Source organism: Anopheles stephensi, chromosome 2 (genome assembly GCF_013141755.1).
Source record: "Anopheles stephensi strain Indian chromosome 2, UCI_ANSTEP_V1.0, whole genome shotgun sequence".
NCBI lineage: Eukaryota > Metazoa > Arthropoda > Insecta > Diptera > Culicidae > Anopheles > Anopheles stephensi.
In genome coordinates this window covers 49,129,345-49,148,594 of record NC_050202.1, presented here as the reverse complement: position 1 = coordinate 49,148,594, position 19,250 = coordinate 49,129,345, and the positions used below count along the sequence as shown (strand labels likewise).

Here is a 19,250-nt window from a genome sequence, read left to right as displayed (position 1 = left end):
TTGGAAGTGCCACGACTTATGATCGGATATAAAGAACTCACAAAACAGAAATCTTCTTGCAATCACGGTAACCTAAAGAAATAATACAAACCAATATCGATCACACTGAGATAGGGCAGTTGGACTAGAGAGTTGCGAAAAGATGTGGCAACAAGTGTGGCAGCAATTTGCCTTCGGCATTCACGGGAAGTAGCATATACCAACAAACAAAACAAACAACAAACAAAAAACGTTATACTGAAAGAGAAAGTGGACACACGCGACACGTACATACATATATGAATACACCAAGGAAAACCACAAACAGACACACCACAACTAAACTGGCAAACAAATGGGGGGAAAAACAAAACAAAATATTGGACATTGCTCTGCACACACACACACACACATTTTCACAAACTATAGTGAAACTCTAAAAAACATATACACACACGTACACTCACACACACACAAACACACGGAGACGATTATTCTGTATAGAGAAAATAAATTTTAAGGCAATTATTGATTCAAACCAAAAAACCAGCTTTTGACCAGCTTGTTCTCATGTACTATGTTCATTGGGTGAATTGTGGAAGGATGAGGCAAAGCTTTAGCTCACTGGCGCGTCTCATCTTTCCTGGAAAGAAAAGCCACTATTCACTCTTCTGTTTCTTCGTTTTGTTTCGTTTCGTTTACATGTTTTTAATGCATTGAAGGACCTCATTAGACTAGTTAAACAACGTTGCGGACGTATAGGGAGACGCTCACGAGGATCTCGCCAAAGAGTTGTCAAGAAGTTAGGGTCCCTAAATCTCTAAGGTTATAGTCAAACAGATAGTTGGAGGAGCTCGAAAAGCTCTTGGGAAGAAGTTACTGAGACACTTATCAATAAGGATCATTACATCCCTCAAGTTGTAGTCAAACAGGACTAGATAGATCGGGGATCGAGGATCTTTCAAGCAGTTGATAAGTTATCTGTCATGAATGATCTCTACAGCCCCATAAAGTTGTGCTTAAACTGGATCACTGAGGTACTTATCAAGAAGGTTCCCTGGAAGATCAAGAAGGATCAGTTGCACTATAACGTAGTGAGTCATTTTGAAGATTTCGATTACTTTATTACTTATCAAAAAGGATCGCTGAATGCGCAAAGTTGTAGACGATTGGAGTAAACAGAGGCTAAGCTTTATTTAAAAAAAAATAGATCCCAGAAGATATTGTGAAGCAGGATAAGACAGATTTGAGGACCACAAAATTGACTTGTGAAGAATTGAGTCAGATATTTATCAAGACTTCATTACACCTCTAAATTATTTTTCAAATAAGAAGTGAGCATTAGAGGATCGTGAAATTGACTTGTCAAGAAGATTCTAAATTATTATCCAGAAGGATCCAAGTTAAACAGGACGAGCGAGTTCGAGGGTTTCGAAAAAGTGTAGTCATGAATTTGCTGAGTTACTTATCAAGAAGAATACCTTAATCTCCAAAGTTTTGGTCAAACAGGATGAGAGAGTTTGAGGATATTGTACAGGTCAAGTTCAAGAAGGTACTCAGATACCTTTCAAGAAGGATCAATAAGTTCCGAAGGTTGTAATTTCTAACGTTGGATGTACCAAGCTACTTATCACCTAAGATCCCTAGTTCCCTTAAAGTTCAGCTAGTTCGATCTCGGATCTCGAAATCGACTTGTTACTATGAAGTTGCTTACTTGCTTATCAATAAGGATCCCTACGTCTTTTAAGTTGTAGTTAAGACAGGAAGGAGGATCTTTTGAGCATATCGACATTACTGAACATTTATCGACGGACAGCGACAATTAGTTGCGAACTCATGTCTAACTATTTTGCTTTGACATCTTAATTAAACACATGATTGATGTACTAAACGAATTACTTAGCTATCGATGTTTTGCACTTAAAACTTACTTTTGTATGAATCTGGTGATCGTTCTTAGCACATTATAACCACATGAACTTTTCTTATTGGGAGTCCTAAGTTTTTTTTGTGATGACCATGCCACAAATTCTACTCCCACCCCATTCTTGATTTGCGATTTGTTTACGTTACGTTGTTCAGCAATCCCACACACCATTTGTGATTCCACCATTTTATTTTAGTTTTGCTTTGCTAATTTAAACTGTTCGTTCGCATTTCTAGAAGAGCAATGGGAGAAAGATCTGGAGGCGGAGCTGCAGGACTACGAGCTGGTGAACGATGGCAGCAACGAGCGCAACAGCAACTGGGAAAAGGACGTCGATGAGCTGCTCGAGGACGAAACGGATCTGAAATAAAACGAATGTTTCAATCAATTGCTTTGTAATATGATCAACTGCAGCGTTGCGAAGTGAAGCGATCAAGGCGTCCTTGATCGTTCGCTTGGTTAGGGGCGTGAGAAGAAACAATATGGGTGCAAGTTAAACAAATTTTCTCCAATTTTTCGTAATCGATTTTAAAGGCTGCACTGGTTATAGTAGAATCATTCGTAATTTTAGAGCAAACAAAAAGAAAACTTTAAATGTATTTTAACCCCGTTTTTGGATTTGGTGGCGCGCACATTGTGATGATCCTGATCTGGTCCTGTCTGTCTATCGGCGAATAGTTCGACACTTCCATTTAGAATTCTCCTCTTATTCCTGTGCACGAGAGTTCCCCAAGTTGTGTGACTGTGTGATTTTATTCTGTCCCATCCCACTGGCACCGAGCACCGATTATGTCCCACGGCACTCCCACGTATGGTGTTGTTATTCCTTCGGGCGGTACGAATTTCCTAATTTTTGCAGCGCCTTTGTTCGCACGGATTGAGACTGTTGTTGGAAGGAAACAATCGCTGCTGTTGCGCTAAACACATGTAAGCTAAGCGCAACATCATCTTACAAAGGAATTGATAGTCAAAAGAAAAAAACCCTCATAGGGGTGCCGTTTAACGAGGGCATACACACATGTCGACCCGTGTCGAAAGTAAAATATTTTGATCAACTGAAAACGCGTTGAAACAATTGATAAAACAAACACTTGGCATAGCATCAAGAAGAAGAATCACTTCGCTTTAATAGACCCACCAGAATAGAATCAGCCAGGCCTGTACGTAAAAGAAGCTATGTGTGTGCGTGTAAAGTGAGTTTAATCAACAACAGCTCAGCTCATATGCATAACCGATTAGAGCTTAGATAATAAGCAAATAAGCGTAAAAGATAACTCATGTATAGGAACCAGCATTATTCTTAATCTTCATTGTTTGGGTAGGAATGATTTTTTTTTATGTTTTGGAAAATATGTTGATTTATAATAGTGTTTTACAGTGCTTTCCAGATCATACAGGGTTTCCCAATGTTGTTTGACAATTTCCTAAAAGTTTTTCGGTTTTGTCCCGGAGACGCTTTTTCCGTTAATTTTTTAATTTATATTTTTGAACTAGTATCAATATTATTCGACACACCTGCTTTTATTTTACAACAGATAAAAAATTTGTGGAGATGAACAAAAATGATATTCATGACAAGGCAAGTTGACATGAATAAAATTACACTTGTTCCTATTTTTGTTCTTCTTCTTTGGCCTAACGACCTCTTATAGATCATGCCTGCCTTTTCTAACTTATTCAGGACTCAATTATTGGGGCCTAGGCGATAACGGAACCGGTCTTCACACGGCAGGACTGGGCTGCCTGCCCAGAGCCCAAGAAAAAGAAGATGCTAACACTATTAATATGTTTCCGTCAAGCAGAACATTCTTACATGTTACTTAAGTTCAAATGAACATCTAGGCAAAAAATGCTCCTATTTCTTCTTCTTCGTCTTTCTTGGCACTATAAACTCGAGAGGTCTCGGTCCGCCCTTATCTGGCGTTCTGTGACTTGATTCCACCCGTAGCCGGGCAGTCAAATCCTGCGTACGGCGGAATGCGGTTCGGATGGCTGTCACCTCGGCCACCTGACCGCCCCAATGCTCCTATGTAGGCTCAATAAATCATTTAACATCCTTTCTGATTTTTTATTCAACTTTATAAAGTCATCTGGGAAACCTTAATAAAAACCCTCGGGACGAAACCACGAATATTTGGGACACCACCAAGAAATCATGGGAAAGCGTCAAAAATGTTCGGGATGCCCTGTAAGACAATCGTCCATTTGTTTACAACAAGGCACAATTGAAGATAACAACAAAAAGTCGTTGATTGCTTACACTGTTACCATCTCGTTCGGCGCATTGTGTTAAGCAAGTGGACAGCTTATTGCATTCCCTGATAAGCACCCTTATTAGTTGCAACAAGTAAATTATTTAACTGTATTTTAATTTTTGTAAAAAAAGAAGCTTAGTCTAAGATAAGCCAAAAACCGAAACTCCATTTTGTCCATTCCCCAGTTGTTGCACCGTAACAACACAAGATTAGCCAAGCCTAGCAGCAGTAGCTTAGTAACAATACACCAAATAGCAGGAATAAAGTGCAGTTGTTGAATTTTATGATATTCTATCAGTACGCATCACAATTTTAACCACGTAAACTTCCCTCAAGTAAAGAAATCAGAATGGACGCGTGGTACTGTGGTTGAGCGAGGTTCCAGCTACCACACATGAGCAAGTAGCGCTTAGCTGAGGGTTGGAATAATATATACATCTATTTAAAATTAACCAACTTGCCACTGGGCCTTGCCCCAAGTGTATCGTTTGTAGAGCAAGAAAATCTGGAACGAAATATGCATGTGGAAAATATCACAACAATCAACATCGTTCGCCAAGGACTCACCTCCTCGACGGCAGGCCTGGTGCAGATTTTCTTCACTCGTCCATTCTTGACCGTAAGCGCAATCGGAGCGTCACGATGGTAACGGCCGGGTCCCAAACACAACCCGTCGTGCGGCGTACGTTGCCTTAGTCGACCTTCGGGCGGGGTACGACTGGCAGCGTCGGGCTTTTCCAACCTTGAATGCGCGGGCGAAGCAGTTTTCTCCGTCTTCTTCACTTTCCACAACTACGCGTCCAAATTCTGCAGTGCTGCCGACCTGCTTTATCGTCTGCCGGTCTTAGTTGCGTTTAGGTGCTGCGCCGGTGCGCATCACACATTGCTGCGAGCGTTTGGCGAACGAAACGAACCGTAGCGACGCGTGTGAGTTGATACCGTCCCCGCGCTATTAGGGGGGGAGTGTGCGTGTGCCGTTTGCGGGACTTACCACGGGAATTGGTTGAAGTTTTCGGGGTGATAGGTGATAAATTTGGAGGCGATTACGGAGAGCCGACCACTTACACAACCGGTGAAAGGAAACTGTGATTTCTACGTTGACGTTAGGCTTTATAAGGCTCATCCAGCGATTCGTCGTGGCGAAAAATCCGTTAATTTTGATGTATGTCTGATGTCTCAACTCATTCAAAGAACCAAATTCCACGTAAAGGAAGCAGGCCCAGTTTTGCATATCGTCTACGTAACAAACTAGTTGCTAAGCGCTACGCTAATATGCTTTAGCACGCTGTTGCCCGTTTCTTTGTACTACAAAATCCCTTGACCATAGGTCAGCTAATGTCGGCCATGTAATGTCGGTTATGTAACGCGGATGGCCGTGTCCCGAAGCCTACTGTGGTATTAGAACTTGACTCCCAACACTACGGTTGGAGTTGGTGTTTGGTCTTCGTCTTGGACGTCTGCTTTCATGAGTCACCCTGGAGAATGGGCCCCAAAAGAAAGTGAAAATCATAATTCTCGTCGTTCGGCACCGGTGGACATTGCGTGGATATCGTCGCTCTGTGACTCATAACGTGACGATTTGAATTGTTATATTCCACGGCCCCCTTTTTCTGCCCGATTTTTGTTCTTTTAACTTATTTTCTATGAGATGAAAAAAAGGGATGGCTGTTGTAATAGTTATGCAAATTCGCATTCGCAACGCAACAATGCTTTTTGCTGCTGAAGAGCAGCAAGTCGACGTGATGCGTGAGCGCCAGATATCAGCTGAAGTTAAAAGAGTTGACGAAAAAACAAGAGCCAAGCATAAATACGGTGTACCGGGCAGCAGCAGCAGCTTACACATTATGTCACCTGCAATGTCTCTCGCTGTTCCGTTCGGTTAGTTTGGCCGCACCGCTTCCACCCATCCGCCCATCCATCCAGTGTTGTACCCTTGAATGGCGAACGAACCACTCTTCCGTCACGTTGAGGTTCTCGAGTTTGTTTGGCCTCCGTGCGTCGTTTGGCATTGTTATGGTAACGGATTAGCTGACGACGGCGATGACAACGGCGGCAGTGGTAGTCGGCCGCAAAACAGTCTCTGGCTAGGTAGGCGTAGTCATCGTTCTGGCGCACTGTGTGTGTGGATATCGTTCAATCGCGTACACTGTTCGGTATGCGCCCAAACACTTAGTTCTCCGCCGGCGAACATTGTGCTGTGATTTAGTGTAAATGTTTGGTGAAGAATTTGTTGTCAGAGACAGGTGTAGCATCAAGAAGAGAACCGAATCCTCACAGAGGTCTTCGAGGTGGTCGATCAAACCGCTCGTAAGGTTCTTCTGTAGGGTGGCCACCTTACGTTCATAATCGTTTTATCGATCAATCGCCAACGAATGGAAGCAACGAACGCGCTTTAAGAAGTAGCCATTCCTTAACCCGGGTACGCCGCACCACAACCAAGCTCATTCAGATATGGTAATGCGAAACAACACAACACCAACGACACCCGCACGAACGCTCGCTCCCGTGTGTTGTTTTTGAAGCAATTATTATGTCCAGCAGGGAGTAGTCTTGGTGAGGCGCCGCTTCAAACCCTACCGGCAAACATTTGTATTGTGGTGGGCGATGTGCGTTTAAAACGGAATCGGGACCCCCTTTCCTACCACCCGCAAGCGTTTTTTTTTTCTTTTATCACGTCACGACGGGTAAAGATCGCGTCACCGTGTTGTTGTGAGGGTTGCGGGCCGATCATCGCTGTGGCAGCCGCGAACCAAGGGCATTAGCATCGGATGCACCGGACCGTAAAACCGTTTGCAACCGCGTGTTTCAAGCGTTTTGTTTTTTTTAATAGAATTCTCAGCAATCATAATGACTGTGCGGACGAGAACACAGGAAGTAGCGGCAGGACACACCTGGATCCTGTGTCACCCCGGATGTTGCGGTGGTGTGCGTTATTAATGTCCTCGTTTCCTGCGGGATAGGCGAGGCGGTATCAATCACTATCATTATCATCGCGTTCACGTACTGCTTATTGCTTCCGGTTCCCGTGTAAAGGGGACTCATACTGCAGAAGTGTTGAGAATTTCGGGACTCGGAAGATTTGAAGATTCAATCCCTAAAAAGATTCGAACCGGATAGGATTCTTAATGGCGAATTCAAATTCAATTGAGATTCGATTGAGATTCCATTGTGATTCGATCCAGATTCAGTTTTGATTGGGATTTGAGTAGGATTGAATTGGGACTCGATAGGGATTCAATTGAGGTTTAATTAGGATTAGATTGAGTTTGGATTGGGATTTGAGTAGGATTCAATTGGGATTCGATTAAGATTAGCTTGAATTTTTATTGGGATTTGATAGGGATTGGACAAGGATATTACGATATTTGCATTGAGATTCAAAGACTCAATCCTAATAGGGTCCAATCTTAATCCTCAACTGGAATTAATTATTCTCATCACTATACAGCTGGGATTTTCATCCAGTGGTTACGGAAGGTTTTGGGAAGATCATTTCAAATTTGGCAGTCAACTTTTGGAAACTCCTATCCACCAAGTGGTCGCTTCCAAATGAACACTAAAATTCACTTTTACGAGTGTTTTTGGAGAAAAAAAAATATATATATATAAAATTTCTGTGGTTTCTGTTGTTGGTTTTTTTTTATAAACAGCTGGTTTATAGGAGTTAATTTTACTTTTCGGGTATCTTCCAGGGAATCCTGCAAAAAGGTCAAGAACGAACATTTTGGGTGAAGATTCGATGAAGGAACATGGCACAAGATATTGTAAAATTGAGCCAAGCTGTTTTTTTAAGTGATCAAAAAGATAGAGCGTACTATTTTTCGCCGGTCGTTCATACGGCAGGACCTGGGTATTGAATCCCATTCGGATCGTCTCTCTCTCTCTCTCTGTACTGCTTTGTGTGGTATCAATACACTCGAAATAAATTGGACCTATACATAATAGTTTCTGTTTGTCCGTAGGTTAGAGGTTTTAACACACACTATCAATCCCACACAACAATTCATATTACTTGGATCAGAGAGGATGACTGGAGCCTGCCTGGATTATGGAATAGAATAACTTGCACCTTGATAACACGAGCCGGCCTTTAAAATAAGGGGTATTATGATTGCTGCTTAATGCTCTTAAAAAACAGTAGAAACAGTCAGGCATACGCTTAGAGACTTGCTAAGACATTTCTCCTCCTAAAGCCCAATCAACGGAAGACCTTTCTATGGAAGCTGTAGTAACAGCTTGTTCGAGGTTCTCAAGCAGGATTGAAGCTAATGGACGGCAATAGTGGCTTTTTAAGTAGAATCTTGTTGATACAAGGAATATTTATTTTCTTTCTGCATACGACATTTTAAAATTTATCAAATTTCAAACACCTAGCAATATGGCCAGGCCGTCTCTCATAAATAAAATAAAAAATCAAACCTCCTGTAAGTTTCACATTCGAGTTAATTTTGCATGTGAAAGAGCGATGCCACCAGTACATTGAACATAAAACGCGGGAAAAGCTCAAACACAACCGTGATGGACGGATGGAGCGCCGTGCTAGTGCATGGTGATGATGCACAAAGCAGCTGCAAGTGCATTAGCCTAGATACTAACTACACCCGCTTTCCAATGGCCGGCCGGTGCTGACCAACATGAATCTTGCGTGTTAGCTGCATGTTGTTTTATTGCGATGAGTTGAAGAAAAACAGCAAAAGTTGTAAGTGTGTTTTGCTTCACCACGGGGTATTACACTCTGGCGGCCTCTGGAAAATAAAGAGGATTTTTGGGATTTTTCTTAACGATGACTGATGATGTATAAAAAATGTTGAATACGCATGTTTGTTGCCCTGATATTTATTGTTTTGACCTAAATTGGCAACAGTGAAGCACGTCCAACTGCAAAACTACAGATCGACAGTCATCATAGAGGTCACATGCGTTGGAGCTAGCAATATATTTAACTAATTCTCCAACCTATAATTTATTATAAATTTTCTATTGACATTTGTACGATTATATTTACTTTTATAAGTGGGTTTTGGACACCCTAACGAATATAAAAGCTTGCACACTGGAGAATCTTTCTTTTTAAGATAAATAAAAGCCGTTACGGTTAGTAGAAAATTCAAACTGCGTTACAATTCAAAGTGACCGTTTTTCCCATCACTTAAAAACAGGTTCTGAACCCAAACGAAACTATTTATTAGAGTATTAGAGCGTTCTACACCCTCAAATAAAGTTGTTGAATTCATTTCTATTCTTATTAAACCGTCAATAACATTGAACTATTTCAGTGAAATACAGTTATCACTAACCCTCAAAATCACTGAAGGAACTACCCTTCAACGATCAAAAGGAAGTACATTCAATATTACAACCCGCCCCAAAAATTGTTCCTTATTATTGGCCTGTTGTCACAAGTTTATGATGCAAGGTAACGCGCGTTCCTCATTCCGTGAGGCCGTTACCTGTAACTCAATCTCAAGTGTGTCTAACTGGCAAAATAAATCGTTGCATTGGGTTGACAGCGTTGTAGAAAAACAACCGACTAATGAAAATAACAATCATCCGGAAGATAGAGTAATAATAACATAAATAATCCACCCTAAAAGTTGGCAGGTAGGCAGGTACGCCAGCCGAGACAAGAGCCGAGCCCTACATCACCAATCGTTCCGCTTCGATAAAGCGGACACGGGGCAGCACAAACGCACAAACTCGCCCCTTTGTGGCTTCCATTTGTTTACGATCGCTCGTACCGGTAGGACCGTACCGTAGTGTTCGCTATCCCTAAATTGCTCGCGCCACGTGCCATGGTTGGGCCGATTTCCACCCCCGGATGGGCGGATTAGGATAATCGGTTAAATCCGAGCGGCCGACGCGAAGGATGGTAGAATGTTCGAAATGTGACCTCAAATTTCTAGCTTCAGTTGTAGTGTTTTGTTTGGCAAGAGTGAAGGAGCAGTCGTGCAGAAGTTCTGCACCGTTCAACTACCAGTGACAATAAAACCTAGTTGCTCAACTCAAGTGTAAAAGTGCTCTACGACTAAATCGCCAGCCCCAAACTCTCTTGCGCATTGTGTTCGTGCAGTGAAAATTCAAATCGATCGTGTGTATGTGTGATCTAGAGAAGAAAAATCGAAAAAAGGGCTTTACGGTCGTCCCTCCCTGTTAACAGTGGTAATTTGAAGCAACAAATCGAAACATTCGGATCGGATTGTTGCTTCTCTCTCGAGCAGCAGCAGCAGCAGCTCGAGTTAGTGCTGTCCAGTCGCTGTATCTAATGAGCGAAAGTGAACCAAACACGCCGAACAACAACAGGCACAGTAACCAACGGCCGTTTGGTGGTGTAGTGTCGTCCGAGTGAAACCCCGTCGGAAGGGAAGGGCGAATACCTTTTTCCCGCCGAGGTGCGCGGACGATGATAATGGTGCCAGCGAAACGGTGGCAGCGCGCATGCGTTGCGTGTCTTATCGGTAAGTTGTCCCTTTGTGTCTAACCCACTGGTGCGGAGGGCGATTTTGGAACGGTTTGGCCAGTCGGTTCCGTGAAAGGAAAACAGTTTGAGTGGAAGAAGACGAGAGCTGCGGTGGTCAGTGTGGAGATAGTGGAGACAAACGGTCGAATTGTTTGACAACATTTGAATTCCTATTTAATCAACTGTTTATAAGAGATAATTTAAATTAAAGCGTTACAAATATGAAGATTAATCAAGTACTTATCAAAAAAATTGATAATCTAATTCCTAAACAATTTCCATTAAGGGCAAAAATGAAGCAGAAAGGAAGCATGCATTCGTTGAGAGCGGACCCTTAAAATCACGTGGTTGATGCTAATTTGACTACATCGATGCATTCAGTTACGCTTTCCCCGATCGACGGCGATATCATATCGCCCCTTAGATTGCATTAGTTATGCACCAAGGCATGCACTCATCGTTACGCTTCGAGCTAGCGAGAGCGAGAGAACGCTAGAAGCTACGTCTGATCGTGTCGGAAGTCACTTTGGCGTTTAATTGCACCCATAAACTAATGAACTGAAACGATAAATACGTTGGCGCCGACGACGGCAATGAGAATACGTAATGGAAGCAACCCTTAAGATTTACGAACGTCGTCGCTGAAGTCCTTTGTCATGTCTCGATTTGTTGACGACCGTTGAGCGCCGCGTAGCCATTAGTCGAAGGCGTATGTCCAGAGCTCCCATATGGCGTGTGTGAGAGTGAGCACCCGCACCACACCCTAAGCTCAATTACACCCTCGATTGAACACGTTCCCCTGTGGACGTTGTGGGCGACATTCTACCAACACGTGGCATATACCCACCTCTACCAGGTGATGGAGGTTCTTGACGGGTTTGGGTTAAGCCCCTTCGTGTTTTTTTTCGGGACATTCGGTTCCGAACTACCAAACACCTAGCCCTTATTTCCGTCCAAAAGACCCCTCTTTGTCTTTGTCTTCGTGTGTGTGTTTTGTGTCTTACCAATTTCCCTTTTTACTTCCCACAGGTACTATACTCGTCTTTTGTCAAACCGTACCGCTCGCCACTGGGCAGGAACATGTTGTCTCGTCGGTACAAACCCGCAACACAACTCCAAAGACGGCTGGGGTGCAACTCAATACGCAGCGAGCAGCAACAGATGCATTGACCGAACCCGCACCGTTCGGCGAGGATAGTTCCACATCGGAAAGTAGCATACATTCCGCCGAGGATGGTACCAACTATGATGCCTCACTGTCGGAGCACGATTTCACTTCGTCCGATAGTTCCGGTTCGTTGGAGGTGAAGGATGGAAGAAGCCTGGAAAGTGTGGAGGATCTTCAGCAGAGCCCTACCAGCACCGTTAGCATCAGTGAGGAAGAGCTAGGAACGACCCAGCAGGATGGTTCTTTTCACACGGAATCACAGATCGATCACTCAATCACTAGCACTACCACTACAACTACCGCAGCCACGTCGATAGCTACTAGTGAGGAGGCGAGTGCCGAGAGCACCGAATCAAACTGTACCGATCGACCGTTTATAGACATGTCTCGGAGTAAGAACCCTCACCAACAGTCCTATCGCCATCAGCGTCGGAAGTACCCGCAGATGGTACGCGTCGTACGGAAGCAACGTACATCGGACGGAGCGGACGTACGGCTGCACAGTGCTCGTAGCGGTGCAGGACAGGAAATGCACCCGATGGGCGATGAGCATGAGCAGGACGTCGAGCTGTACGCTGCCCAGTACGGCTATCGGATCTATCGGCTGGCAGGCGATCTGATGCTAACGTTCATTGTTGAGACGGATGATTTTGGTGCTACGCTGTTCGCGATCGATCGCATCAATGATCTTCGGTTGGTGGCCGGTGGACGGACCAATACCAGCATAGGTAGGTAGCGTCGCTCTCTTTAGTGTCTTTGGACGCATGGTCAATATCATCACTATCATAATCGATACAAGCTAAAGTGCTTGAGTACGTAGAGTCTGAGATATCGTTCTCCTTGTGTCCTTATGAATCTTTCCTGTGTTGATAGAAGCTACCGAGTAAAGAATGATTCCAGTTTGTCCTCTCCTTTCATCAACACTCCAAGGATACCCCAGGGAAGTCCTTTCCTATTTCCTGTTGTCTGTCTGTCCACTATGTCCCGTTTTTGGACATATATTGTATACCGATGGTTTTAAACGGTTTCTTCCTAACTTCGGTCTCGACGATTGGTCGTCGCTTCAATCCTTTCTCGGCTGCTTTTCTCGTTCAACTTACTTTCTTGACCTATGTCTGTCCTTTTACCGTACTCGTCAGCCTATTCTATCCAGCCTCACCAGCTGTCCACCTTGGCCGCGAGCTGGGCTTAACCCTCGACTGCAAGCTTCACTGTATCGACGTCTTATTATCAAAAGCTTTAAAGCTGCTGGATCTTACACTCAGGCTAACGTCACACATAACTGAGTCTCTCAGTGTCTCTATCCTCCGTTGTCTTGGACGTAGTTCTCTTGAGCTACCTCTTGAGCTCTGTACTACCTGGAACTCTTCTACGTTCTCTTGACTACTAGTCTGGCGATTCTTTGGTAGAACTCACACACTCCTATCTTTTTATGAACTACGTTGCCAAATGCTTGGTTTAGAGTCGTTTGAAACAATGGGGTCGTCCTCAGGGTCTCTTTATTGGTGACTTGCTTAGTTCGGCGATACTGACTTCCCTTCGCTTCTCTCATGCATTTCTTATTATGTTCTTTTTCGCTTTATTCGGCCTCGTACTTCACGCACTCGTCATGGCTCAGACTGTTCCTTTGCCCTACACGTCGTTCCGATATCCTTTTCTAAATTCTTCGCTATCCTATGGCCAAGGATGTCTTCGTCTCGTCGTCCGAGACGAGATTGTGGGCGAATGGGTCTTGTTGTCCACCAAGCGAAAACGTAGTCGAATAGGTTTCAATGTCCAAGGGACCTAGCCTATCAAGTGCTTCATAGTCGTAGAGATTCCATCGTCCAAGAAGCCAAATTTAGCTAGGGACCTTGTCGCCAAAAGGGTGATGTCTTCAGAAGGGTCTTGTTATGTACGGGATTCCCAACCAAGAGTTCCGGGAGTTATGATCAGAGCGATTCCCGCCAAAAGCATCCACAATTCTGAATTCCTCCCCGTTTCAAGTTTGTTGGCACAACATGTCTATAATGATTTTTAACGTGATCACGTCCTTCAGATCTTCTAATATAAAGAGGATCGATTTACTGACGGACTTCTGGAACAGCAGGCTTATTGAAGCTATTAGAGACTATAGTTAAAACACCTTAGAGGGATTCTTTTCGACAGCAAGAATAGCAGCTTCGGACTCGAATAAATCTATTAATATCTTATTTACCTCCTAAACAGGTGTGAACATAATCCATCTTCTCAATACCTCGCTCAGCCAACGCACGCTCCAGCAAGAGGTAAACCTACTCAAAGAATGCTCAACAAACACCATCGGAATCTTCGTCAGTCCACGGCTGTGGGCCTCTGTGCGTCTCCTCTCAGAAACGCTGGATTACAACATTTTCCCCCTTCCATCGACGCACGACCTGCTGTTCACTAAAGCCGCCCATCTACTGTACGAACTGCCCTGGACGAACGGAAACTCGTCCGTGATGGTTTACTCCGGCTCGAACGAACTATCGACCCGGTTCAGCACGATCTGCCGCCATGAGCATCTGTGTCTGGAGAACTATCCCAGCAGTGACACCATCTACATACTGCTTGGACTGGAACCGGCCATCAGCTTTGCCATGAACGGTACGCTGGTGCTGGTGCTTACCGGAAACGATCGGCTCTATCTACCTGGTGCGTTGTCTCATATTTCACAGAGTTTATATGAATGCTTTTCTAACGAGGGTTTGTCTTCCAGATCTTCCAAACGGAGCGTACGTGATAGCGGAAACAGAACTGAACGTTGCCTCGCTCGGACATTCCTGGGAGCGGTACGGCACCAGCATTCACGGTTCGGAACTGCTCGCCGCTGGCAGCCTGCTGTTGGAGGTGATTGATCTCCTGAACCGGACCGGTACCGATTGCCGTAACGCAAGCATCGAGTGTATGAACAATTGGAAGTATCATGCGAAACGATCAACACCGGAGATACTGAACCTTCTGCAGCTCAAGAATGCGACACAGTCGATCAAGTTCGAGTTGCGGCAGAAGCGAGCTGTTGATGCAACTTCCAGTGTTGCAAACCGTACGGCGACGGATGAGCATGCGGACGTTGACAACCAGCTAAAGCTGATCGCTAGCTCGAATGCCATCACCAACTACACGACCGTCTACGAGCGGCTGGCGACGAATGCGGACACACCCTCAAAGTTGGGCACGGTTTTCTACTGTGCGAAGGAGTTTGAAATTCGTCATCCGGACTTTATCGAACGGCATCATCGGCCCGTGTACTACGGTGGTGGTGTGCCGGATGCCGAGGAGTACGGTGACATGTACTGGCAGATCAAGATGGAGGCATGGGTGGCGGCCGGTCTTACCGTCTCCTCGTTAGGCATACTGCTCTGTGCGGCGATCCTGATTTTCTTGATCGTGCGCGTCTGCATGGACGACATCCTGGAGGGACATCCGCTGGGCAGCATCCTGCTGCTGGTGAGCTTGATCCTGCAGTTTGCCGCCTTCATCCCGTTCAGCCTCGAGTACACGGGCTACACGGCGGATCTGGCGGGCCACCGGACGGACGCGATGCTCACCTGGAATGCGCACTGCACGGTTAAGATCTTCCTCGTGTCGATGTGCTACTGCATGACGTTCTCGTTGCTGCTGTGCCGTGCGATCATGCTCGCCTCGATCGGTAGCGAAGGCGGCTTCCTGTCGCACATTAACGGCTACATTCAGAGCGTTATCTGCGGGTTCAGCACGCTGGTACAGCTCGGACTCTCCACGCAGCTCGTGATCGTACTGCACGCGAACGCGCACAGCATCTCCTGCGGGGAGATCTACTACGGCCACTGGTTCTGGGCGGTGATAGCGTACGATGGAGTGTTGCTCGTGTCGCTCATCTTCTTGGCGCCATTCATTTTCCGCTCGCAGCGCAACTACCGGGAGGGATTGCTGCTCGTGACGGGCTCGGTGCTGTGTTTGGTCATATGGACGGTGTGGATACCGCTGTGCATGTTCGGGTACGAATGGCGTGAAGCTGCCATCTCGCTCGGTTTGGTTGCCACTGCGCTCGCGGTGCTGGTTGGCATCATGATACCGCGATGCTTCCTGATGGTGCGCAGCATCGCACGGTCGGATCTGGTGCAGGCACTACCTTCGCTCACCTCGCTGGCCTTTGCTCAAGCAAATCAATTCATATCGGATCAGGTAAGCATCCCCGAACGGAAGTACTTTAGCACGCGTATTATCAATTTTCAATCTCTTCTAGAGCGTATATGAATGCGTGAATCCGGCCATGCGTCAGCGATCACCTACGGACGATAGCTTCGTAATGGATCAGGACCTGGACGAGGCGTACTCAGCGAACAGTGAAATTCCAACACTCCCACTAAGGGGACAGCGACGGTTGCGACAGGAAAATGGAACCATAACCATGAGCACTAGCAACGGCACAATTGGTGGCCACCATGGCAATGGTGGTACGCTCATTTCACCGATGGATCGTCCGGTTGGTGGTGGCGGTGGTGGTAACGTTACCCACATAGCACCGAACTTCTACGGCATCTCCAACCCGTACAGCTGTACCGATTCGCTAACGTCCATCTCTCCCAACAAGATTACCCGGTTCTAGATGCTGCGCTACATCCGGCCATGAAACGATTGCTGTCCGAGCGATCGGGAGACATTCGTTCGCAAATATTCAATCACCGCGGTGCATACCTACATTCTAGTCAAAGGCATCCATGCTGTGCGTCCGTGCAAGCGGATGTTTCCTGTGTGCGTTTGTGTGTGTGTCTCTTTTTTAACTTTTCACGTGACAGACAATGGTTATACCCACGTACTGAGGACACTGATTTCCACTAGTTTTATCTAGTAGCGAGGCTTAAGTTAAGTACTATTTATTGTGTAATAAACACGAAACGAAGACAGATGGAGCGATAGACACGTAAAATCATAGAAAAAGTGGCTTTTCGTTTCAGCCTATTTGATAAATAGCTTTTAATAATTTTCCTGTAGTAAATGCAATACTGAACCACGTGCTAAGCACATCTTCAAGTATATGAACCTTCCAGGATACCGGATCTCGAATCACGGATGGAAAATTCGAGATCTCGGATTCTTTCTTGGATCTCGAATCTCCGTTCCCGGATTCCATCTCGGATTTTGAAAACTCGATCGCAGATCCCGGATCCTAGATCCCATCTCGGAACTCAAATCCCGGATGCCGACACGGAATCGCTGATCCCATCTTGGATCCCTGGCCATGGATTGTAGATTTCGGGTTCCAATGGTAAATTCAGAATCTTTCGAATTCCGGATCTCGGATCTCGTTTCCCATTTTGGATTCCAGATCCCAGATTCCTTCTAAGATCTCGGAGCCTGAATCTCAAATCCCGGGCTTCATCTTAGCGTGTTTCGCATGTTACGATCTCGGTTCGAATTAGCAGCCTGCTTCAGAACGCATTCAAGAACGGAAGGACGCTCGATGGACTTGGTGCACGCAGCTGACCTCCGTGGCGATCCTAACTGGATCTGAGTTGATTTATCTTAATTAATAAAGGATATGGCTAGAGAGACTGTTGACGAGTGCGGGTCGGTGTCGATAACGACCCCCACGACGACTATCATCTGCTCCGATCTAGACGCACCGCCAAGTACAGAGGAGCGTTTTCGAAAAAGCTTTGAAAAATTTCAAGCGTTTGAAATGTTTCAACGGTTTCCGAAACGATGTGTCAAATTAAATGGCCGTCCTAGTGACCGATGAACCGACCACAGTGGTTTGTTTACATTTTTCACAGAGCAACGAACCGAAGTGAAGTTGGCAGCCCAACCGTAGAAGACGTGTTTCGTTCGTGCAACGTTTAGTTTTATTTTATTTTGCTCAGTCGCAACGTTGCTTGCCGTTTAGCTTTGTGCCGTTCGTCTGTGATAAGCTGTATCATCGCAAAACAGAGAGCCCTTCGATATGAGACTGATTGAGAAAGTGTTTAATCCTACGGGCAAAAAGCATGCCGGAACACTCATATTCTTCCACGGTTCGGGTAAGTGTGTTATGTAAAAAAGCTTCTATGCCGCCGGCTTTGGGGTCACCGGGTTACTAGCGTGGTGGTTTGGATTTTAATTTCAAATCCCCCCCAACTCCCAACATTGATGTTGTGGTTCTGCTTCACAGGCGACACTGGCAGTGGTTTGACCGAATGGATACGCTTCCTGCTTGGCCGTGACATGGAATTCCCGCACATTAAGGTGATCATCCCGACGGCACCGGTGCAACCGTACACTCCGATGGGAGGAGAAAACTCGAACGTGTGGTTCAACCGGAAGCGCATCGAAATGGACTGTCCCGAGATACGTACCTCGCTGGCCTCCATATACGACACCGTGAATGAAATGATTGTCCGTGAGCTGGCCGCCGGTGTACCGCTGAATCGGATCGTGGTCGGCGGCTTCTCGATGGGTGGTGCTCTGGCAATGCACACCGGTTACCATCTGAACCGAGACCTGGGTGGCGTATTTGCCATCTCCTCATTCCTCAACACCGGCAGCATCGTGTACGATTCGCTGGACTGTATTTCACCGGAAGAGCAGCTACCGGAACTGCTTATGATGCACGGCGAACGGGACACGCTCGTACCGCTCGAATGGGGCCAAACAACGTTCGACGAGCTGGCAAAGCAGGGTGTGCGTGGACAGTTTGTTCCCCACCGTACCGCGCTACACGAAATCAAGAAGGATCAGCTACTGCGAGTTATCGACTTTGTGCAAAAGATCATACCGGAACCGACGGACGATGCGCCGGAACCGAGCAAGCCCGATACGACCACCAAATCTGCCAAAAGCATAAAGAAAGGAAAGCTATGAGAGTTGCACCGTTTGCAGCAGCATCTTTTAACCAGTCAAAGCTAGACCGATAAGATAAAAACGTAACGTTTTGTTATTTTGTTCGCGCTTAACAACCTTCAAGTGAATAATTAAGAGCCAATGATGATGGTGCGAAACATGCATTCGGCAAAGATAAGGAAGTGTTTTGCGACTGAGCAGAAATTGGTTGTTCCTGCCCGAGAAGGAAGTAAACAAGCGGCTACCATCGACGACGCACACTGTGGACGCTGATCTGGTGGATCTAAAAATAAGGCCCAAATCAAACGAATCTGTTAAGCGTGGGTATCGGGTGGTTACTATTATTAGTATCCTCGTGGCGTTTCGTGATGGTTTACGAGGCAGTTACATTTTGTAAGCCGTTAGACAAACTGCAGCGTGCAATAAATCAGTGCAAGGTATGAGGACACATTCAGGTTTTGTATTTACTTTCCAATGCTACATAAATTTATTTATCAACGTATTAGGTATAGATTAGTGTTAAACTCACGAAAAATTGATATGCAACTTAAGAGCTCGTTTTTAATCCTGTTAATAGTGAGACTATGAGCTGGCGAATTGACGATACCTTGTGATTGGAATCTGGGAGAGATAAGCTGTGGTACAGAAAATCACCGTACACGA

At 45.4% G+C, this 19,250-nt stretch overlaps 3 protein-coding genes and 1 long non-coding RNA gene across 16 annotated transcripts in view; 3 read left to right on the top strand and 1 right to left on the bottom strand.

Annotated features, from left to right (window-relative positions):
- LOC118508358 (synapse-associated protein of 47 kDa) overlaps positions 1-2,294 on the top strand; it is a 32,645-nt gene extending 30,351 nt beyond the window's left edge. For all 10 annotated transcript variants that reach the window (XM_036048067.1, XM_036048071.1, XM_036048070.1 and 7 more), the window contains one exon: positions 2,143-2,294. In XM_036048067.1, coding sequence (XP_035903960.1) covers positions 2,143-2,276 — 134 coding nt within the window. In that variant the 3' untranslated portion in view covers positions 2,277-2,294. The remainder of the gene's footprint in view (positions 1-2,142) is intronic.
- A 952-nt stretch (positions 2,295-3,246) lies between these two features.
- Positions 3,247-4,867, bottom strand: LOC118508375. The gene is made up of 2 exons (XR_004905786.1): positions 4,729-4,867; positions 3,247-4,666 (listed from the first exon to the last, which is right to left on the bottom strand). It is a non-coding gene; the product is annotated as an uncharacterized LOC118508375 (long non-coding RNA).
- A 122-nt stretch (positions 4,868-4,989) lies between these two features.
- Positions 4,990-16,689, top strand: LOC118508351 (protein bride of sevenless). 4 transcript variants are annotated; one of them, XM_036048046.1, is made up of 6 exons: positions 4,990-5,088; positions 10,065-10,616; positions 11,648-12,514; positions 13,995-14,441; positions 14,506-15,953; positions 16,015-16,689. In XM_036048046.1, the coding sequence occupies exons 2-6, from the start codon at positions 10,562-10,564 to the stop codon at positions 16,375-16,377; spliced, it is 3,180 nt and encodes a 1,059-aa protein (XP_035903939.1). In that variant the 5' UTR covers positions 4,990-5,088; positions 10,065-10,561; the 3' UTR covers positions 16,378-16,689. The 4 variants fall into 4 exon arrangements, with proteins under 4 accessions (XP_035903939.1, XP_035903940.1, XP_035903941.1 ...); XM_036048047.1 differs by having other exon boundaries at positions 5,015-5,088; positions 10,071-10,616; XM_036048048.1 differs by having other exon boundaries at positions 5,025-5,088; positions 10,077-10,616.
- An 835-nt stretch (positions 16,690-17,524) lies between these two features.
- LOC118508365 (lysophospholipase-like protein 1) lies at positions 17,525-19,039 on the top strand. Its single transcript, XM_036048086.1, has 2 exons — positions 17,525-17,788; positions 17,920-19,039. Exons 1-2 carry the CDS (start codon positions 17,713-17,715, stop codon positions 18,606-18,608), a joined length of 765 nt encoding a protein of 254 aa, XP_035903979.1. The 5' UTR covers positions 17,525-17,712; the 3' UTR covers positions 18,609-19,039.
- The last annotated feature ends 211 nt before the right edge of the window (positions 19,040-19,250 follow it).

Excerpts from the sequence above, each read along its gene's own strand:
- LOC118508351 (XM_036048046.1), top strand. The coding sequence starts at position 10,562 with ATGATAATGGTGCCAGCGAAACGGTGGCAGCGCGCATGCGTTGCGTGT. Across the intron at positions 12,515-13,994 it reads ACGGACCAATACCAGCATAG|GTGTGAACATAATCCATCTT; the intron begins GTAGGTAGCGTC and ends CCTCCTAAACAG. Across the intron at positions 14,442-14,505 it reads CGATCGGCTCTATCTACCTG|ATCTTCCAAACGGAGCGTAC; the intron begins GTGCGTTGTCTC and ends TTTGTCTTCCAG.
- LOC118508365 (XM_036048086.1), top strand. The coding sequence starts at position 17,713 with ATGAGACTGATTGAGAAAGTGTTTAATCCTACGGGCAAAAAGCATGCC. Across the intron at positions 17,789-17,919 it reads CATATTCTTCCACGGTTCGG|GCGACACTGGCAGTGGTTTG; the intron begins GTAAGTGTGTTA and ends TCTGCTTCACAG.